This window comes from Saccopteryx bilineata, chromosome 2 (genome assembly GCF_036850765.1).
Source record: "Saccopteryx bilineata isolate mSacBil1 chromosome 2, mSacBil1_pri_phased_curated, whole genome shotgun sequence".
NCBI lineage: Eukaryota > Metazoa > Chordata > Mammalia > Chiroptera > Emballonuridae > Saccopteryx > Saccopteryx bilineata.
Window position 1 is genome coordinate 256,375,144 of NC_089491.1, and position 21,965 is coordinate 256,397,108.

Below are 21,965 nucleotides of genomic sequence, written 5' to 3' on the forward strand. Positions count from 1 at the left end.
ATTGCCACCCCCACTTACTGACCATTTTTCCTGCCTCTGCTCTCTTCCAGCTCATTCTCCAAACTACAGCAGCCTTTGTCTTTCTAAAATGAGAGCCTCAGCAACTCTATTGCTAAAAATTTTCCATTGCCTAGAGAAATATTCTTATAGATGTGCCAAGACATGTGTCTGACACGATTTAACATAAAAAGATTAGGAACACTCCGCCTGACCAGGTGGTGGCGCAGTGGATAGAGCGTCGGACTGGGATGCGGAAGGACCCAGGTTCGAGACCCCGAGGTCGCCAGCTTGAGCGCGGGCTCATCTGGCTTGAGCAAAGAGCTCACCGGCTTAGACCCAAGGTCGCTGGCTCCAGCAGGGGGTTACTCGGTCTGCTGAAGGCCCGCGGTCAAGGCACGTGTGGGGGAGCAATCAATGAACAACTAAGAAGTCGCAACGCGCAACGAGAAACTAATGATTGATGCTTCTCATCTCTCTTCGTTCCTGTCTGTCTGTCCCTGTCTATCTCTGACTCTGTGTAAAATAAATAAATAAATAAATAAAAATTTAAAAAAAAAAATAATAAAAAAAAAAAAGATTAGGAACACTCCATGTGCCCATCAACAGAGGTGGGCTAAATACAATAACACATCCATACAAACAGCATACTATGCAGCTGCAAATTCCCAGGTGCTGAAAAAGAAACTGTTCCAGGTAAAATGTCATGTAAAAAATACAAATGTCTGGCCTGACCAGGCGGTGGCGCAGTGGGTAAAGCGTCAGACTGGGATGCGGAAGACCCAGGTTTGAGACCCCGAGGTCGCCCGCTTGAGCATGGGTTCATCTGGTTTGAGCAAAAGCTCACCAGCTTGAGCCCAAGGTCGCTGGCTCAAGCAAGGGGTTACTTGGTCTGCTGAAGGCCCGCGGTCAAGGCACATATAAGAAAGCAATCAATGAACAACTAAGGTGTTGTAATGCGCAACGAAAAACTAATGATTGATGCTTCTCATCTCTCCATTACTGTCTGTCTGTCCCTGTCTATCCCTCTCTCTGACTCTCTCCGTCTCTGTAAAAGGAAAAAAAAAAAAAATAACCCCCCCCCAAAAAAAACCCAAATGTCTGAGTCTACAGTATAATGCCATTGTTTCAAAAGTCTATGTACGGCCCTGGCTGGGTGGTCCAGTGGATAGTGTCATCCCAGCACACAATCCCTGTCACGGCACATAAGAGAAGCACTCAATGAATGCAAAGTCTATGTACATAATCCCTAGAGGCTCCCTGGAAGATTTCACCATATGGTTACCAGTTTCTCTTTAGAGTAGTGAGACAAGAAGCAAGAATGAAATAGTACTCATTTTCTATTTTGATATTGTTTAATTTTTCTTATACTTAAGTGCTACTTAAACAAATTTTTTTTTGTCTTGGCCAGTTGGTTCAGCGGTAGAGCATTGGCCTGGTGCTGAGGATAGCTCCATGGCCTCACCTCAGGCGCTGAAATAGCTCAGTTGCTGAGCAATGGAGCAGCGGCCCCAGATGGGCAGAGCATTGCCCTATAGAGGGCTTGCTGGGTGGATCCCGGTCGGGGTGGATATGGGAGTCCATCTCTCTGCCTCCCTGCCTCCCCACCTCTCACTTAAAAAAAAAAATTATTGAGGCCCTGGCCGGTTGGCTCAGTGGTAGAGCATCGGCCCGGCGTGCGGAAGTCCTGGGTTCGATTCCTGGCCAGGGCACACAGGAGAAGCGCCCATCTGCTTCTCCACCACCCCCCTCCTTCCTCTCTGTCTCTCTCTTCCCCTCCTGCAGCTGAGGCTCTATTGGAGCAAAAAGATGGCCCGGGTGCTGGGGATGGCTCCTTGGCCTTTGCCCCAGGCGCTAGAGTGGCTCTGGTCGTGATAGAGTGACGCCCCGGATGGGCAGAGCATCGCCCCCTGGTGGGCATGCCGGGTGGATCCTGGTCGGGCGCATGTGGCAGTCTGTCTGACTGCCTCCCCGTTTCCAGCCTCGGAAAAGTAAAAAAAATATATATATATATTGATTTTTAGTGCTCACGCAACAGAGATGGGAACATGGATCTATTCCTGTATGTGCCCTGACCTGGGATTGAACTGGCAACCTCTGTGCTTCGAGATGATGTTCCAACCAATTGAGCTACCTTGCCAGGGCTAGTGCTGCTTTTCAAAATTATAAATGAACAAATATAAGAAGAAATCCTATAATTTAGAACAGATGCCTCACACTTTTTTCTTAGAGCTCTTGTCTAAAGGCAAAGGCTGCCTGGGTGCACTGTACTCAGGACCCCTGACACTGTCTCTTTAGCTTCCCTACCGGGTCACTACTCTTGCCACCAACTGTCCTACTTGCTACTTCCTGACCTGTCCACATAAGTCTCCTCAACCACAAGCCTTTGTTCTCTTAGCTCCTTCTGCAGTCTCCTGTGTCTCCAGCTGGTGGCTATCTCTTCCTTTTCCTAGGCACAACTCCAACAGAGCACAAAATTTCCTCCGGGAAGGATTCCCTTGACGTGTCCCCAAACATATCACATACAGGAATGGCTCTGGTATCTGTCTACCAGCAAATCAAACTACATGAGACCCATACCTGGAGTCCATAGATGCTTAGGAAATAAACATATGATCCAAGACCCCCACCCATTATGATCAACTACAGTACTAGAATAGTGAGGGTAACTAATGTTTTCAAAACATTTTTGGTTTACAAAGGCCTTTTACACTCACCATCTAGTTTAGTCCCTGAAACAACCTATCGAGGAATAATACAGCACAGGAAGGGCAAGGCAACCCAGAGATATTAGGTAATTCATCTAAGGTAACTCCCAGGACTGTGATGAAAAGCTGGATTTGCAGACCTCAAATCTCATGGCCTTTCCTCAACTAGAGCCCTAGCAAGACATTCAGGAATCCCATCTCTCCAATATAGGGCCCCAAAATGCTGGGTTTGTTGAACTCCTGTATCTGATTTTTGTAGATATTTTGCCCATATTCTTACTGTCAGGGTATCATGAAAGATTTTATCAAATGTCTTGTAGAAATAAAGAGAGGGTCACATGACTAACAACCCAGTAAAATCATAAAGTCCAACCTAATCAGTCATGAGTAATTCACTGCTGCTGTATCCTATCCTAGTGATCAGCTTCTTTTCTAAGTACTGTGCACCTATTCCATCATCTGCAAAATTCCACAGTATTACATCAGAATTTTGTGTAGTCAGTCAAAAAGGATTATGAGCTTACTGTTTCCAGGATCTCTTTTTCCTCCTTTTTGAAAACTGGTACAGTTAGCCATCTCCATTTTTATTTCACTAATCGATCCCAGCACCTGGTATATAGTAGGTGTAGAATAAATACTCATACTTGCGGTATTGCCCCCATTCTCCATGGTTCCTCAGAAGTCACTAACAGTGGTTCCATTACTGGGCTAATATGTTGTTTGTTTGTTTTTCACTATATTAAGAAGCATTTCTTCCAGTCTGAAAATCTAAACACATTTCATATGACTGGGTACCCTCATACACCCTGGGCTTCCTATCCTCTCTTTTCTAGTTTCAATTTCATGAGCTGTAAAGAGGTTAGACTAAGTCTCTAAGGTTCTATCCAGATTTCCATACTTGAATTAAGATGAATGCCAAGGATTGTCTTTTGCCTGGTGTTTATTAACATGACACCATGTTCTAGCAATCGTGGACATGGAGCTCCCACTTCGGTAAACACTGACAGTTCCATGAGCAAAGCACTGAAGTGGGTTTGCTTACATATGCTTTCATTTAATTCTCATAACTCTTTTTGTAAAATGTATTGATTTTAGAGAGAGAGAGAAACATCAATTTGTTGTTTCACTTACTTATGAATTCATTGGTTGATTCTTTTTTTTTTTTTTTTTCTGAAGCTGGAAACGGGGAGAGACAGTCAGACAGACTCCCGCATGCGCCCGACCGGGATCCACCCGGCACGCCCACCAGGGGCCACGCTCTGCCCTACCAGGGGGTGGTACTCTGCCCCTCCGGGGCATCGCTCTACCACGACCAGAGCCACTCCAGCGCCTGGGGCAGAGGTCAAGGAGCCATCCCCAGCGCCAGGGCCATCCTTGCTCCAATGGAGCCTCGGCTGTGGGAGGGGAAGAGAGAGACAGAGAGGAAGGAGGGGGGGGGTGAAGAAGCAAATGGGTGCCTCTCCTATGTGCCCTGGCCGGGAATTGATCCCGGGTCCCCCGCACGCCAGGCCGACGCTCCACCGCTGAGTCAACTGGCCAGGGCCTTTTTTTTTTTTTTTTTTAACAGATTCAGAGAGAGAGTCAGAGAGAGGGATAGATAGGGACAGACAGGAACGGAGAGAGATGAGAAGCATCAAGCATTAGTTTTTTGTTGCAACACCTTAGTTGTTCATTGATTGCTTTCTCATATGTGCCTTGACTGTGGGCCTTCAGCAGACCGAGTAACCCCTTGCTCGAGCCAGCGACCTTGGGTCCAAGTTGTTGAGCTTTGCTCAAACCAGATCAGCCTGCGCTCAAGCTGGCAACCTCGGGGTCTCGAACCTGGGTCCTCCGCATCCCAATCCAACGCTCTATCCACTGCGCCACTGCCTGGTCAGGCCATTGGTTGATTCTTTTAGATGGCCTGACTGGGGATCAAACCCACAGCCTTGGTGTATCAGGACAACCCTTTCATCACCTGTGCCCTGAACAGCAGCTATGGGATTTCAACATGGTCTTACTTCTTTCTTCTCAAAGAACGGTGCAGGATTAAGGAACACTGAAGGTGCCCTGGCCAAGGAATTCAGTTGATTGTTCCAATACACCAATGTTGCGAGTTTGATTTCCACTCAGGGCAAATACAAGAATCAACCAAGGAATGCATAAGTGGAATAACAAATCAATATTTCTCTTTTATTAATTTTAGAGAGGAGAGGGAGGGGAGAGAGTGAGAGAGAAAAAGCCAAGAGGGAGGGAGGGGATGGAAGCATCAATTCACAGTTGCTTCTCATATGTGCCTTGACTAGGCAAGCCTGGGGCCTTGAATGGTTGACCTCAACATTCCAGGTCAACACCATATGCACTGCGCCACCATAGGTCAGGCTAAAAAACATTTTTTAAGGCACATTAAAGGTTACCTGCTGCTGCTACATACAAGAAGTCCTACTGTATGTTAATGCTGGAGTCCCTTGTGGGGGCAAAGAAAGGTCCCGGTGTCTGTCCTTCCCTTCCTCTATCAGGAAGGCCCCAGCGCCCTGTCCCATAGCTGGCCTTAGTGATCTGCTGGCTAGCTATTTCCTTAGAGATAAACTAGACAACCAAGCAAACCAGAGCCAAAGGCTAGACTCAATAAATGCAATAGCAACATCTACAGTACAACAGCAGATGGCATGGCTGCTCCATTGACTCCTGATCCAGGAGATGGAGATGCGAGAGAAATTTAACAGCACTTTTATTGACACTTGAGAATTCATGAACCAATATCCTTCAATGTCATTTGACACCCAGTGTGTGGCAGGCAGGGTGTGTTTTTACCTTGAAGTTACAGAAGAGGAAACTGAGCCTGAAAGAGATTAAATGACACACTCATATTCAAGAATGCAGAGACTTATAAGTAAAGAGTCAGAATGCCCAGGTTCAAATCCCAGCTATGCTACTTACTAGCTCTGACTGTGAGCAAGTAACCTACACTTCCCTATTTATAAAATAGGTTAAGACCAGTTCTACAGTTATTAGGTTGTTATAAGAATTAAATGAGATAATGTATCTGAAATGCTTAGGACAGTGTCTAGCACAGAGTGAACAATACATGGAACCTATTACTAGAATTATAATTCTACTGTGCTTATTTAGATGGCAGTGTGGGTGAGAAAATGAGCATGATTTCCAGCATCACACACAAACCCCCCCCCCACAAAAAACAACACTGTCATCAGCCAGCTTATTATACCACAGTCTGGTCACTACGCATATCATTTCTTCACTGGACCTTCCGGGAGTCACAATTTTAAATGGAAATGGTTTGTTTTCTGGTGACGTGATAACAGCTTTCTATCTGTATTATCCCTTTTCTAGAGCACAGGCATGAGAAATCACTTCTCAAAAGAGAAGCTCAAATAGTCTGTATTCATGATCCTGAGAAAGGAGGCTCTCAACAGTTCCCAGGAGCCTTAAGAATAGTAGCTTTTCTCCTCTGATAATGCTGTTAGGAACCAGATCAAGTAACAGAGTCCCAGGTAGGGGCCATAAAGACTAATAGAGGCAGCTTTTTCCTCCTCCCATGACCTCTCCTCTTGGGCCACACACCGCACCTCTGATGAGGGTGAGAAAACAATTGTCATAAAACTTGTCAAGGTTCTTTGGTATGCAAGCATGCCAAGAAGCCAGGTCACCATTCATAGCTCTACACTTTAATTCCAGCTACAAAATGACATACAGTCCAGATACTTTCCTGGCCTCCCCCGCTGAGAGGGAGCCAGTTCCAGACAGCTTCAGAGAGAATGGCCCCAGCTCTAGAACTAACAGGACTACTCAAGGAAAGGGAAAGCCAGAGATACTTAGAATCTAAACAGGCCTGTTGTGAAGGTTGGGGACAGGAAGCAGAGAGCTGGTTAGCCAGGCATCCACAGAGCAGAAGGATCCTGGCCAGGTGCCCAGCTGCACCAGCACAATTATAGACTGGGCTACTTCCAGGAGATCTGTCAGCTGGCCTCTACTGTACAGCCCAGGTTCAGCCAAAAGTGGCTTTTCCTATTGTCTGAGGGACCTGACAAACCAGCGGAAGGCTGTAAGAGGCAGGATTAAGGATGTGGGTGCAGATGGGGAGTAGGGTAGTAGTATAAGGAGAAGGTGAGGAAAGGAGTTTTGGGCCAAACCCATTCACTGTCCAGACCCACCCTGTGATTAGGAAAACAAAGGTGTGGGGGATGGGGAAAAGAAAAGTCATTTCCTTTATTGTAACTGTAGCCCAGCTGGTATCAGAGAATCACAGATGAGCTGGGGTGAAAGAGATCTTAAAAGACTATTAAGGCTGCCTGACCAGGTGGTGGCACAGTGGATAGAGTGTTGGACTGAGATGCAGAGGACTCAGGTTCGAAACCCCAAGGACACTACTGGCTTGAGTGCAGGGTTGCTGGCCTGAGCATGGGATCAGAGACATGACCCATGGTCGCTACCTTGAAACCCAAGGTCACTGGCTTAAGCCCAAAGTTGCTGGCTTGAGCAAGGGGTCACTTGCTCTGCCTGTAGCCCTCCCCCTGCCATTAAGGCACATATGAGAAGGCAATCAATAAACAACTAAGGTGCCGCAATGAAGAACTGATGCTTCTCATCTCTCTCCCTTCCTGTCTGTCTGTCCCTATCTGTCCCTCTCTCTGTCACCAAAAAAGACTATTAAAGCTAATGCCTTCCTCATGCTTCTCATAACCAGGTTACTTTTGGAGTCAAATAATAGTCCTCATTTGGATAAAAGTCAAACTGGCTCCAAATCAACCATTCTACCCAGGCAAATGACCAGGGTCCAAGTCATCCAGTTTGTGTGGCGAAGGCTCAGGAATCAAGGACATACGCTCGTGCAATAGTGCTAGATAGAGATTCTGTCCCTGAGACAAAGCTGTAAATAACAGACAACCTGGATGCTCTACTTTTCCCACAGGCATTATCTTTGTTTTAATTATACAAGGGTAGTTCAAAGTTAACCTTAATCCCTGAGGCTCCATATCAGATGACCAATGAGTGTATATGTGATAAGAAAAATAAATGTATGCATGTCAAGTGTATAAACACACACTCACAGTATCGAGTAATAGGTACTGATGAAGAGTTTTCTATGTATCAGGTGCTATGCACTTTATATAGGTCATCACATCTAATCTTCCCCAACAATCTTGTGGGATGAGTATATTCTTAGTGCCATTTCATAGATGAGGTGCCTGAAGTTCAGGGAAGTCACCTAAGGTCAGTTAAAAAATTGCAAAGCCAGGATTTGAAACCAGACAGTCTCATTCCATTGTCTTGCACTTGTGGTAGGCAACTAGACATGAGCAGAGCCAGGATGATGGGCAGGCCCAGGTACAGAAAGACACCGAAGCAAGGACAAAAAGGCCTGGCCTCAGTTGTGTTTCAGCTCCAGACCCAGAAAAGCAACAAAACCAGACAAATGACTCCATGGTGGACCTCAGGACCAGATGAACGAAGGAACCCCTGCCCTAGCACCAACCTATCAGTAGAGACCATGACCCTAAAAGGACACACCTGGAGAGCAGATGAATATTCTATTAAGATCCTCCCCTGGGACCTCCCCTAAAATCTCCAGCCTTAAAAGCCCTTAGGTAATAGAAAGAACAAGCAAGCAAACAAAGAAATAAAAGAGAAAAAAAACCCTTAGGTTGGAGGAACCAGTGTGATTTCCTAATACTCTGGAGACTCTCCCCCATCCAACCACATGTGTTCTCTTTACCCTTCCCTCTCCTGTCCAAGGGCCTCTTCTTTTGCCTCTGTAACTTCATTTCCTAAAGCCCATTTCTTTTTTATTTATTCACTTTAGAGAGAAGAGAGAGAGAGAGAGAGAGAGAGAGAGAGAGAGAGAGATAAAGGGGGAAGGGAGGAGCAGAACACATCAACTCCCATATGTGCCTTGACCAGGCAAGCCCAGGGTTTCGAACCGGTGACCTCAGCATTCCAGGTTGATGCTTTATCCACTGCACCACCACAGGTCAGGCCTAAAACTCATTTCTTCACCTCTGTGACTTTCTAATTAAAGTTTCTCCTATAGTTTGAGTTTTGGCTCTGAATTCTTTCCTAGCCAGAACTCAAGTACCGAGGTTGCTGAACCAAGGTCTGGTCTCACCCTACTGTTCTAATACATGGTGCCGTATTTGTTCTCACCACTGCCAACCCACTCTTATCTAACATGATAATGTGCCTTACCTCTTTATGAGCATGTATTTGTGTGTTCTGCTCTCTCTCTCTCTCTTTCTCGCTGTCTCATATATTCTCTCTCTCTCTCTCACACACACACACACACACACTCTCATACAGTGCTACATTCTCTCTCTCTCTCTCTCTCTCTCTCTCATAGTGCTAACAAGCTAGCATCTGACCAGACCTACAAATAGCCCAAGACTTCAGTTCTAATGCCAGCTTTTGTCATCCATGACATGTCTGGGAACTCATCAGGTTCTGATGCTGCTCTTTAGCCTCAGGTCTAAAATAAAGGAGTTAGCCTAAGGCTTTACCTAATTTTAAAAAATTTTTTCCATTGAGCCTGACCAGGCAGTGGTACAGTGGATACAGAATTGGACTGGGATGTGGAGAACCAGGTTCCAAACCCCGAGGTTGCCGGCTTGAGTGCAGGCTCATCCGGCTTGAGCATGGGATCACAGACGTGACCCCATGGTCACTGGCTTGAGCAAGGGGTCACTCGCTCTGCTGAAGCCCCCCACCCCCATCAAGGCACACATGAGAAAGCAATCAATGAACAACTAAGGTGCTGCAACAAAAAATTGATGCTTCTCATCTCTCTCCCTTCCTGTCTGTCCCTATCAGTCCTCTTTGTCTCTCTCTGTTTCTGTCTCTCTCGCTAAAAAACAAAATAAAATAAAATAAATTTTCCATTAGTCTGAGAGAGAGAAGCATCAACTCATTGTTTCATTTAGTTGTTCCATCTGATTGTGCACTCAGTGATTGCTTCTCATCTGTGCCCTGACTAGGGGATCAAACCCATGACTGCAGGCTCAGTCAATGTTTTATCCACTGAGCAATCTGGCCAGGGCCCAAGGCTTTGTCTATAAGGTCCTTTATAGCTCTGACTCTGTTCCTATCTTACTAAAAGGAGGATTGAAGGTAGAATCGATTTCCCTGAGAGGAAGAGGAGGAACCAAGGCAACAGAGAAGACTGGAGAGCTCTGTGTTAGAGCTGAAAGGGCAGAAAATGCTGGTTCCTCTCCAGATCTTCCAGAGGCCAGAGCAACCCCCAATGTAGTTCCCGGGTGGAGGCAAGTGCTTAAAGGTCAATTAAATTACTTGATATCAGCATGGGGGATGAGGGATGCTTTGCAGCAAGAGCTGTATGTGGGTGCTGGAATTCAGAACATGTGGTGCCTGTCTAGTCTGTCTCTTTCTCAGGATGTGAGCACAGTCCCACCACTTCAGACCACGGGGACCACACATGCCCACCCAGCCTCTCATGAGGAATGACTTCAGTCCAGACACTGTTTTATGTTCTAGAGAATGCAAAGACAAGCTCCCACTCTTGCATATTCTAATCTCATGGGGAAAAGGAACAACCATTCAGTGAGTGCCCACCATATGCTGGGCCCTCGCCATATATTATTTCATTCAATCTTAATAAGTCTGAGATAGATTCTTAATATCTGTATTTTCCTGATGAAAAAACTGAGCCTCAGACAGCAGAAACAACTTTGACTTTAGAGTCTGTGTTATTTTCAAGACACTGAGCTGCCTCTGAATAATAAGAACTATAATAAAGTTAATAACACAAAGCAGAAGAAAATAATCAGCAACCTCCCAAGTAGAAGAAATCAGTAGCCTAGACCTGACTAATGATCACAAGGTCAGACCTCTGGCAGGCTAAAGGTAACATCTTTTTTTATTATTATTTATTTATTCATGTTAGAGAGGAGAGAGAAAGAAGGGGAGGAGGAGCAGGAAACATCAACTCCCATGTGTGCCTTGACCAGGGAAACCAGGGTTTTGAACCAGCAACTTCAGAATTCCAGGTTGATGCTTTATCCATTTTTATTATTATTTAATTTTTTCCTCTTTTCTCTTTTTTTTATTTTTTTCATTTATTTTTAGAGAGAAAGGGAGAGAAAAAACAGAAACATTGATTTGTTCCACTTATTCATGCCATTATTCGTTCTTTTTCTTTTTTTTTTTAAGATTTTATGTGTTCATTTTAGAGAGAGAGAGAAAGAGAGTGAGAAGAGGGGACGGAGCAGAAAGCATCAACTCATAGTTGCTTCTTGTATGTGTCTTGACCAGGCAAGCCTGGAGTTTTGAACCAGTGACCTCAGCATTCCAGGTGAACACTTTATCCACTGCGCCACCACAGGTCAGCATCATTGGTTGATTCTTGTGTGTGCCCTGACCTGAGATTGAATTAGCAACCTCAGCATGTCAGGATGATATTCTAATCAACTAAGATATTCAGTCAGGGCCCCGGCCGGTTGGGTCAGTGGTAGAGCGTCGGCCTGGCATGCAGGAGTCCCGGGTTTGATTCCCGGCCAGGGCACACAGGAGAGGCGCCCATCTGCTTCTCCACCCCTCCCCCTCTCCTTCCTCTCTGTCTCTCTCTTCCCCTCATGCAGCCAGGGCTCCACTGGAGCAGGGTTGGCCTGGGCGCTGAGGATGGCTCCATGGCCTCTGCCTCAGGCACTAGAATGGCCCTGGTTGCAGCGAAGCAATGCCCCAGATGGGCAGAGCATCGCCCCCAGGTGGGCATGCCAGGTGGATCCCGGTTGGGTGCATGCAGGAGTCTGTCTGACTGCCTCCCCGTTTCCAACTTCAGGAAAAAAAAAAAAAAAGATATTCAGTCAGGGCCTAAAGGTAACATCTTGACCTAAGTTACATTTCAGCTCCTGAAAAACCCAACTACTTTCCCATGAGACCAGACAGAGGAACCCAGAATTGTCCTTAAGACCTGAAGAAATTATTTATTACCCATATCTCACCTCTAACCAATAAGCATCCAGCACAATCCTAACCCTTAACCCACCAGTGTCTTGTGATTTCACCCTATATAATCTATAACCCACATGCCATTAGGGAATCAGGTCTTTAGAGTATAAGTTCACTCTCTCTGTATTGGCCAATTCAATATTAAACTACTTTTTAATTTCTATATTGCAAGCTCCTGCTCATTGCTTTGGGACAGTGCTTGCAGGCATGAAAAAAAAAAAAAAAAGAGCAGGAAACCTGACCAGGCAGGTGACGCAGTGAATAGAATGTTGGACTGGAATGTAGAGGACCCAGGTTTGAAACCCTGACATAGCTGGCTTGAGTGCAGGCACATCCGGCTTGAGCACAGGCTCATCAGTTTGAGCGTGGGGTCGCTGGTTTGAGTGTAGGATCATAGACATGGCTCCATGGTCGCCGGCTTGAGCCCAAAGGTCACTGGCTTGAGCAAAGGGACTCTTGCTCTGCTGTAGCACCCCCCACACACACCTGGTCAAGGCAATCAATGAACTAAGGAGCCACAAAGAAAAAATTGATGCTTCATATCTCTCTCCCTTCCTGTCTGTCTATCCCTATCTGTCCCTCTCTCTGTCTCTATCACAAAAGAAAAAAAAAAAAGAGCAGGAAACTAGGGAGGCAGTTTGCTATGATGAAGAGCTGGCTTTGTCAACGGCACTAAAAACAAGCCTTGCCTGATCGGGCAGTGGCGCAGTGGATAGAGTGTTGGACTAAGATGCAAAGGACCCAAGTTCAAGACCCCAAGGTTGCCAGCAGGCTCATCTGGTTTGAGCAAAACTCACCAGCTTGGACTCAAGGTTGCTGGCTCGAGCAAGGGGTTACTCAGTCTGCTGCAGCCCCATGGTTAAGGCACATATGAGAAAGCAATCAATGAACAACTAAGGCGTTACAATGAAAAACTAATGATTGATGCTTCTCATCTCTCTCCGTTCCTGTCTGTCTGTCCTTATCTATCCCTCTCTCTGACTCTCTGTCACTATGAAAAAAACAAACAAAACAACAACCCTTGAGGCACTTGCACAATCAGTGGTGTAGGCATGGGGAAGTCACTCTTTCTGGGCCTGTTTCTTTTTTTCTTTTTTTTTTAATTTACCCTGTTTAATTAAGTGTACAGTTTAGTAGCATTTGGTACATTTACGTTGTTGCACAATCACCACCACCATCTGTCTTTGAAACTTTTTCTTTTTTTTTTTTAATTTTCTTTCTTTCTTTCTTTATTTTTTTTTACAGAGACAGAGAGAGAGTCAGAGAGAGGGATAGACAGGGACAGACAGACAGGAACAAGAGATGAGAAGCATCAATCATTAGTTTTTCGTTGTGCATTGCAACACCTTAATTGTTCATTGATTGCCTTCTCATACGTGCCTTGACCACATGCCTTCAGCAGACCGAGTAACCCCTTGCTTGAGCCAGCGACCTTGGGTCCAAGCTGGTGAGCTTTTGTTTTTTTTGCTCAAACCAGATGAGCCCTTGCTCAAGCTGGCGACCTCGGGGTCTTGAACCTGGGTCTTCCGCATCCCAGTCCGAGGCTCTATCCACTGCGCCACTGCCCGGTCAGGCTGGGTCTGTTTCATCTAAAAAGTGAGGGCCTGACCTGTGGTGGCACAGTGGATAAAGCATCGACCTGGAAATGCTGAGGTCGCCGGTTCAAAACCCTGGGCTTGCCTGGTCAAGGCATATATGGGAGTTGATGCTTCCAGCTCCTCCCCCTCTTCTCTCTTTCTCTGTCTCTCCTCTCTCTCTTTCTCTCTCTGTCTCTCCCTCTCCTCTCTAAAATGAATAAATAAATAAAAATTAAAAAAATAAAAAGTGAGGGAGAGCACTGGGACACTCTGGAAAGGCCTCCTTTCATCTCCCCACCCACCTCTAGCTGCACCTGACCCAACTGTGGCTCTTCCACTTTCACCTTGGCATATCCCTCCCCACCCCACACCAAAATGGAAACACTCAAGTCAAAAGCTTGTTTTTGTATTTTCCAGAAAATGAAATAGTTCCTAGCCTATAGTGTACTGGTAAAACAGGACAGACCCACTTACCGGAAGCAAGAGCTGTGCCAGGCTTCACTGACAGTTCTGTACAACCTCTGGCTTGGAGCAACATGGTCCCCACAGCCTGGACACCTCCAGGTGTCTTCACCTGCACACAAAACCAAGAGACAGTTCAGAAGTCTGAAGTACCAAGAGCAAAGGGATGGGATGCCTTCTGCGTAAAATAAGACTGAGTTAACAGACTCTCATGTTGAAAAGGTTAGTCCATCATTTGATACACAATTCCCTTCTTGCCTGACCTGTGGTGGCACAGTAGATAAAGCGTTGACCTGGAAATGCTGAGGTTGCCGGTTCGAAACCCTGGGCTTGCCTGGTCAAGGCACATATGGGAGTTGATGCTTTCCGCTCCTCCCCCCTTCTCTCTCTCCTCTCTAAAATAAAAAAAAAAAAAAAAAAAAAAAAATTCCCTTCTCCACAAGTCTTTTGGTAAGCACTCCCTGCTCGTCTCCCCAGGTAGAGGAATTCATGATCTCAAACGTAGTCTCATTCCATTTTTTAAATTTTTTTATTTTTTATTTTTCTGAAGTTGGAAATGGGGAGGCAGTCAGACAAACTCCCGCATGTGCCCGACCGGGATCCACCCGGCATGCCCACCTGGGTGAGATGCTCTGCCCATCTGGGGCGTTGCTCTGTTACAACCAGAGCCATTCTAGCACCTGAGGCAAAGGCCACAGAGTCACCATCCTCAGCGCCTGGGCCAACTTTGCTCCAATGGAGCCTTGGCTGCGGGAGGGGAAGAGAGAGACAGAGAGGAAAGAGAGGGGGATGGGTGGAGAAGCAGATGGGCGCCTCTCCTGTGTGCCCTGGCCGAAAATTGAACCCGGGACTCCCGCACGCCAGGTTGATGCTCTACTACTGAGCCAACTGGCCAGGGCCTCATTCCATTTTTTAAAAATGATTCTGATTATTACTCTTTCCACTGAAACAAAACCTGCCTTTTGTAGAAGTACCAGTCCTTGCTTATAGTTCAGAGTAGATGAAATGAACGAGGACTCCTTTTTCTGGATCAGCCTTTCCCACAACTATTTCCAACCAGCACCCAGAAATCTCTCCTCTTTAGGTTAATCATGTTATTGCCTTTCCTCTTCCTCAAAAGCCCTGGTTGTGCAGATTTTCCATCATGTCTGAGGCTCATTCATTTAACCAACATCATGGGCCATCTCATTGAACCCATAGGTCCTCTCCAAGCTCTGTGTTGGAGACTGTTGGAAAACATCATCCCTGCTCCTCAGAGAACAAATCCAGTGGAAAAGAAACATTCCTCCATATTGTAATTTTTCACTTAGATGTTCTTTCAGAAGTAGAGGCAGCCTGACCAGGTGGTGACACAGTGGATAGAGCAATGGACTGGGATGCGGAGGACCCAGGTTCAAGACCCCGAGGTCGTCAGCTTGAGCGTGGGCTCATCTGGTTTGAGCAAGGCTCACCAGCTTGAGCCCAAGGTCGCTGGCTTGAGCAAGGGGTCACTTGGTCTGCTGTAGTACCCCAGTCAAGGCACATATGAAAAATCAATCAATGAACTAAGGAACTGCAATGAAAAATTGATGTTCCTCATCTTTCTCCCTTCCTGTCTGTCTGTCCCTCTCTCTGACTCTCTGTCTCTCCCACAAAAAAGAAAAGAAGTAGAGGCAAAGTGCTATTTTAGTCCAGAGAAAGACGTTATGGGTCTAAAAGGGAAAGAATAAACATTTAATGAATGCCATCTATATGCCAAGAATTATGGTAGGCATTTTCTTATTTAATTCTCAAAAAACAATCCTGTGACAGGTCTTATTATACTCATTTAAATGGATGGAAGAATTGAAACTTGAGGCCAGAGTGACAGGCCAAGTGGCAGACCTAGTATCCTAACTCAAGTCTGGCTCGTTCTAAGGCTCACGCTCTTTCTAGTTGACCATGTTAATTCCTAGTTGGTCCACTTAGGGGAGCCAGGAAAAGTCTTTATAGGGAAAGTTGTCACTTGAGCTGAGCCTTGAAAGATGGGAAAGATTTATCAAAGGCTGAGAAAGGATGGGGAAGGGCTGTGTAGGCTGAGATATTACCATGGACAATAGCACAGAGTCAGTGCATGACCCTCCAGAAGGGAAAAAACACAATACACCTAATGTGGCTCAGATGCCAACTTCTTGAAATAAAGAGGGCAGCTGAGATCAAGCCATGGTACCTTACTCAGCCCTAGAAAGCAGGACAAGGTTGTTACAAGACTCCCTTGTGCGCTGTGTATGCAGCTTTGTTCTCTCTGGGTAACTCCAGACTGCCACAGGCACAGTGACAGTCACCGAGCCCTGCTGCACAGGCACAGGGGCCATAAATAGACAATGCACAGCTCTGGCTATTTCAAGATTGCTCAGCAGCATTCTGGGGCAACCAGGGCATGGACAGCTGCTCTCATACCCAAACAAGCTGGCAGAAGGCTTTAAAACCTTGACCCACTGCTCCTTTCCTTTAGTTCCACAGTGGTAGGATATATCTGTACATCACCTCCTGAATCTAAACTTCTCAGGTTCTCATGAGGAGCCTTTTTGGTCTGTGGGTGGTAGAGGTCAGAGAGTGCATCATCATCCTCACAAATTTTAAAGCAGAAAGTCTGAGAGACTCATTCAAATGGGTTATGGACAGAGGGCAAGAAAGTGAATCAATCAGAGGGTTTTTGATGAACAGACATCCAAATAAATCTCCCAAGTTCCGGAGGTACCAGTTTGAAATACTTTTGCAATGCTTACATGGAAGGGCTCTCAGTTTGTGAACTGCAGCCCCACCCTACCAAATCTCATTATGTTAAGCCACACCTTGTTTCTTGTTTTTTAATTTCTAACCCAAAAGTCATATTCTCTAACCTGACCACCCACTTACTCAACAATTCACTATCTTGGCTCTGAATGACTTGTTTCCAAAATGCAAAAAGGATCAGGCCTTTCAACTATGAGGATATTCAAGAGAACTTCTTATTGCTTACACCCTCCAAATCCTGCCCTATTTTCTCCAATCTTTTTTTTTTTTTTTTTTTTTTTCCATTTTTCTGAAGCTGGAAACGGGGAGAGACAGACAGGCTCCCGCATGCGCCCGACCGGGATCCACCCGGCTCGCCCACCATGGGGCGGCGCTCTGCCCACCAGGGGGCAATAATCTGCCCATCCTGGGCGTCGCCATGTTGCGACCAGAGCCACTCTAGCGCCTGAGACAGAGGCCACAGAGCCATCCCCAGCGCCCGGGCCATCTTTGCTCCAATGGAGCCTTGGCTGCGGGAGGGGAAGAGAGAGACAGAGAGGAAGGAGAGGGGGAGGGGTGGAGAAGCAGATGGGCGCCTCTCCTGTGTGCCCTGGCCGGGAATCCAACCCGGGTCCTCCACACGCTAGGCCGACGCTCTACCGCTGAGCCAACCGGCCAGGGCATTCTCCAATCTTAAGAAATGCAAAGCCATTGAACCCTATGTCAGGGGTCCCCAAACTACAGCCCCGCGGGCCACATGCGGCCTTTGCCGCACTTCTTCCGGAAGGGGCACCTTTTTCATTGGTGGTCAGTGAAAGGAGCCTAGTTCCCATTGAAATACTGGTCAGTTTGTTGATTTAAATTTACTTGGTCTTTATTTTAAATATTGTATTTGTTCCCGGTTTTTTTTGTTTTTTTTTGTTTTTTTACTTTAAAATAAGATATGTGCAGTATGCATAGGGATTTATTCATAGTTTTTTTTTTATAATCTGGCCCTCCAACGGTCTGAGGGACAGTGAACTGGCCCCCTGTGTAAAAAGTTTGGGGACCCCTGCCCTATGTAGTACCTACTCTGTGCAAGGCACTATGGGCAAAAAATCAAGATCCCTATTTCCTCCTCTCACATCCTCTGGTTCCATCTCCTAAACGTTTCTCCAATCCTTCCCTGCCCTTCGTCACAGCCCGAGTTCAGGTCTTATTTAGACTTCCCAATGTCTATAGACAAAAAAGCTCAACTCCTTAGAACAGCATTCCTGTTCTGGATTTCATCATCTTAGTCCATGTCTCAGAAGACATGCCCTTTCAGTTATTGCCACCACCACTCTCTTCTCCATTGGCTCTTTCCAATTATCACTTGGGTGCCTAAGACTTTTTTTTTTTTTTTTAAGATTTCATTTATTTTTTTAGAGAGAGAGAAAGCAGGGGAGGAGCAGGAAGCATCAACTTCCATATGTGCCTTGACCAGGCAAGCCCAGAGTTTTGAACTTGCGACCTAAGCATTTCAGGTTGATGCTTTATCCACTGCATCATCACATGTCAGGCAATTCACTTAAATAAGTTCAAATCTTTACCAAAAAATAAAAATCTGGTTCCTTATTTTTTCCTCTACCACATCTGCTTCCCTCTTCACAGCCACATGTATTAGAAAGTTGTCTACACATCACTGCCCTCATTTCCTCACTTCCCACATACCATAATCCACTGCAATCTGACTTCAACCCCATTTCTCAGAAACTGTTTCACTAAAGTCAACAGTGACTGCTTATTGCTAAATTCAATGGGCACACTTCAGTCATTCTTTTAACAAATATTTATTGCATGCCAATTATGTGTCTAACACTGTACTGAAAACAAAAGCGAGATTTAACAGCAGATACTGAACAATAACACAATAATAATTATTATTTAATTTATTCATTTTTAGAGAGGAGAGAGAAAGAGAAAGAGAGGGGGGGGGAGAGGAGCAGGAAGTATCAACTCCCATATGTGCCTTGACTAGACAAGTGCAGGGTTTTGAACTGGCGACCTCAGCGTTCCAGATCGAGCTTTATCTACTGCGCCACCACAGGTCAGGCCTAATTATTATTTTTTAATGTTTATTTTATTGATTTTAGAGAGAGAAGGGAGAGGGAGAAGGAGAGAGGGAGGGATAGAGGGAGAGAGAAAAGAACATCAATCAGTTCCTGTATGTGCCCTGATTGGGGATTGAACCAGCAACCTCTGTGCTCTCACCAACTGAGCTATCCCACCAGGGTTAACATAATTATTTTAATTACAATTGGGCAAGTGCTATGAAGACTATATCAAGTTCTTAACATGGAAAGTGGGGTTGGGGTAGGCCAGGGCAAACAAATATTCCTTAAGAAAGTAATTTCCAAGCTGAGCTATAAAGGATGAATATAAATTAATCAAGCAAAAAGGAGGAGGAAAGGATTATACTAGAGACTGGGATGGAGGGAAAACATGTGTAAGGTCCTGTGGCAGGAACACAAACTCCTCACACATCATTAAAGTTGGCTATTGTTAGCTAAGAAGAACTAGGTGAACCAAGACCTGTCTCTGGTCTACTACAGTCCCTCATTAACATTTACTGAGGGAACAAATGGCCCTCCATAAAGTAGCCCCAAAGCACATTTATCTCTCATCATCCCTTACAAAGGGATGCCCTACTTACATCTTGATCTATTGCCACTCACATTCACGTTTTTGTATCTGAACATTCACACCTCAAGCTATTCTGGTTAGAATAATTTACCAACCTTTTCCTTCAAACTTCTTCCTTGATGGTCTCCCAGAAGCAGTGTTTGTTTCACTCTGTCTATACCTGTTTTTTATCATTTGTTCTGTAATTATAGTTCATTACATCTTCTCCTTCAGTCCCTCCCTCTCTGACCTCTCCCCTCTAGTTCTAAGGGCAAAGATTGCATCTTGAAGATCTTCAAATCTCCAGGGCCTAGCACAAAGCCTGGTGCAGTACAGACAGCCATTTGTGTCATAAATCCAACTGAAAAATTGTACCCAACTGTCAACTATAAAGGTAATTTCCAAAGACAAGCTCCAACAGTCAGCAGGGATGATTCCACAGGAATCGGTGCTCTGGCTCCCAGGGTGACTACCTATAGGTAGTCACATGTAGATACACAGGCCTCAGTCTATCACAGGGGTCAGGAACCTATGGCTCGCGAGCAAGATGTGGCTCTTTTGATGGCTGCATCTGGCTCGCAGATAAATCTTTAATAATAAAAAATAATGTTAAAAATATAAAACATTCTCATGTATTATAATCCATTCATTTCCTACTGCTCATGTTCATGGTTGCTGGTGGCTAGAGCCAATCACAGCTGTCCTCCGGGACAACACCAAATTTTTATTGGATAACGCGTAAGGTACGGTAGTTGTATGGCTCTCACGGAATTACATTTTAAAATATGTGGCGTTCATGGCTCTTTCAGCCAAAAAGGTTCCTGACCCCTGGTCTATCATGAACTTGTGCAAATACATTTACCCAGAGCCTTCAGCCTCCCAAGTCTGCACATTCTTCAAAAGAATGCTCTTAGAATCTTTATCTTCCTTACAGCACTGAAACTTGATGATCCTAACTCTTTTTACAATCTTCATTTTGGGAAATATAAGATAAATAATTCAAAGTTTATGGCGACTTCTGTGAGGCGTAATGGAAGACCAATCTACAGTCCAGTCTAGTCTGCCTGGGACACTCTTCCTCTATGAAAATACCTCCTTGTACCATGTTGTTCACCCTCTCCCTCTACTGTGTTTACCTCTCATATTTGAAGACTTATCAATAGTGGTTACTGATTGTCAGAGTCCAGAAAAGCTTGATTAAGTAAATGTCCCCAGCAGCCTCAAACAATAAAGGGCCTTTATTAGGTACTTAATAATCAGACAACTGTACCTCATTATTTGAATTTGTTGCTTTTAGGAAGTGGTATATGTACAATATTAAACAAGGTAAAATTGTAACACGTCTCATTACAGAGTTTAGTTCTCACCTTCAGGATTTTTTGGACACTGATATAAAATATATTCAGTTTACATACACCCAACTTAGTAATAGTGATGAAACCCTTGAACAATCTGTAAATTCACTGGGCAGGCACTAGGTTGGCAGGATGGTAAGGTTGGAAGGGCCTTTAAAAATCATCTACTCTAATCCAATCCTTTCATTTTTCTGAAAGAAAAATGGGCTTGGAGAAGAAGAATCAAGTTTCCTAACCATCAGAAAGCTGGTCTGGGAGAGGCTCAAAAGGATTTCTGAAACTACCAGATCAGTTGCATTTTTATTACCCTATGCAGCCTCAGACAGGGTAAGACTTGCTCAAGACTTCGTGGAAACACTCAGCCTGGGACCCCAGCTCAGAGTCCATGAATTTCCCACAAGACACTAACATTCACCTTAGTCTTGGTCAAAGAGCTGGGTTTCTGATAACTAGTCCTTTTCAGACTTCAAAGTGGTGAAAAATCCCCAAGGGCTGAGAGCTCATGAGACCATAAAGCCTAGCCTGAACCAACATGCACAGATCCTATCCTTTCATTTAACAAAAATCTTTGATGCTTCTCATATTCCACTAGACAATGGGAACCAGGAACAAAACTCAGCCAATTCAGTGCAGCACAAAACAAGTACGGTAACTGCCATGCCCCCTGGGAACTGGTAGGTCAGGTGTATAAATCTCACTTGTTCCAGGATAAAGCAGGAAGCAGAAGGGCAGGGGCAAGCAACTGGTAGGGAACAGCCAAGAGAGAAAAGATCAATTTTAATGAAGTGACTACCAACAAGACTAACTAATGATTGACGTTTCTCTACTCTCCCCTGTATTCTGAATGCTTTCCCTCCTTACTACCTTAGTGAATATTACCAAAGGGAGTGTTTAAGGAAAAAAAGATTAGATGATTTTTAAAGGAGCTTCTGACCTTCTCTAGAGTCTTCTTTCATAAAAGGAAGGGGATCAAATTATTCCTTCTGACTCTGAGAGTCTGTGACATCAAACCAGGAGCCTCTCATTTTTCAGGCTAAGGCACAAACAGAGGCATCTCGGAAAGTTTCATTCTTGTACTCTTCTGCCCTTTAGTTTATTAGAGAAAATTTATAAGGGTCAAGCAGAAGAACTAGAGTTAGACCTGGGTTTGAAACTAGGTGGTATCCTTAGGTAGATTATTCAACCTCTCTGATCTTGTCTCTAAATCTTTAAAAAGAGGATAACACCAAAAGATGAATAAACAAATAAAAAGATAATTTCACTCACTTTACCAGATTAACAAAAGGATTAAAGAAAGAATATAATATCTGTGAAAATACCTCCCACAGTGTCGGCACTCAGTTGGCAACTGAATTGTAAGTAGCTTTTCTTCTATCTTTCATGTATATCTAGGGCAGGGGTCCCCAAACTTTTTACACAGGGGGCCAGTTCACTGTCCCTCAGACCATTGGAGGGCCGGACTATAAAAACAACTATGAACAAATCCCTATGCACACTGCACATATCTTATTTTAAAGTAAAAATACAAAACG

At 44.9% G+C, this 21,965-nt stretch overlaps 1 protein-coding gene across 1 annotated transcript in view; it reads right to left on the reverse strand.

Annotated features, from left to right (window-relative positions):
- Window positions 1-21,965, reverse strand: part of LIMK2 (LIM domain kinase 2) — a 64,356-nt gene that overhangs the window by 36,783 nt on the left and 5,608 nt on the right. Inside the window, exon 2 of the mRNA XM_066260114.1 lies at window positions 13,715-13,814. Coding sequence (XP_066116211.1) covers window positions 13,715-13,814 — 100 coding nt within the window. The remainder of the gene's footprint in view (window positions 1-13,714; window positions 13,815-21,965) is intronic.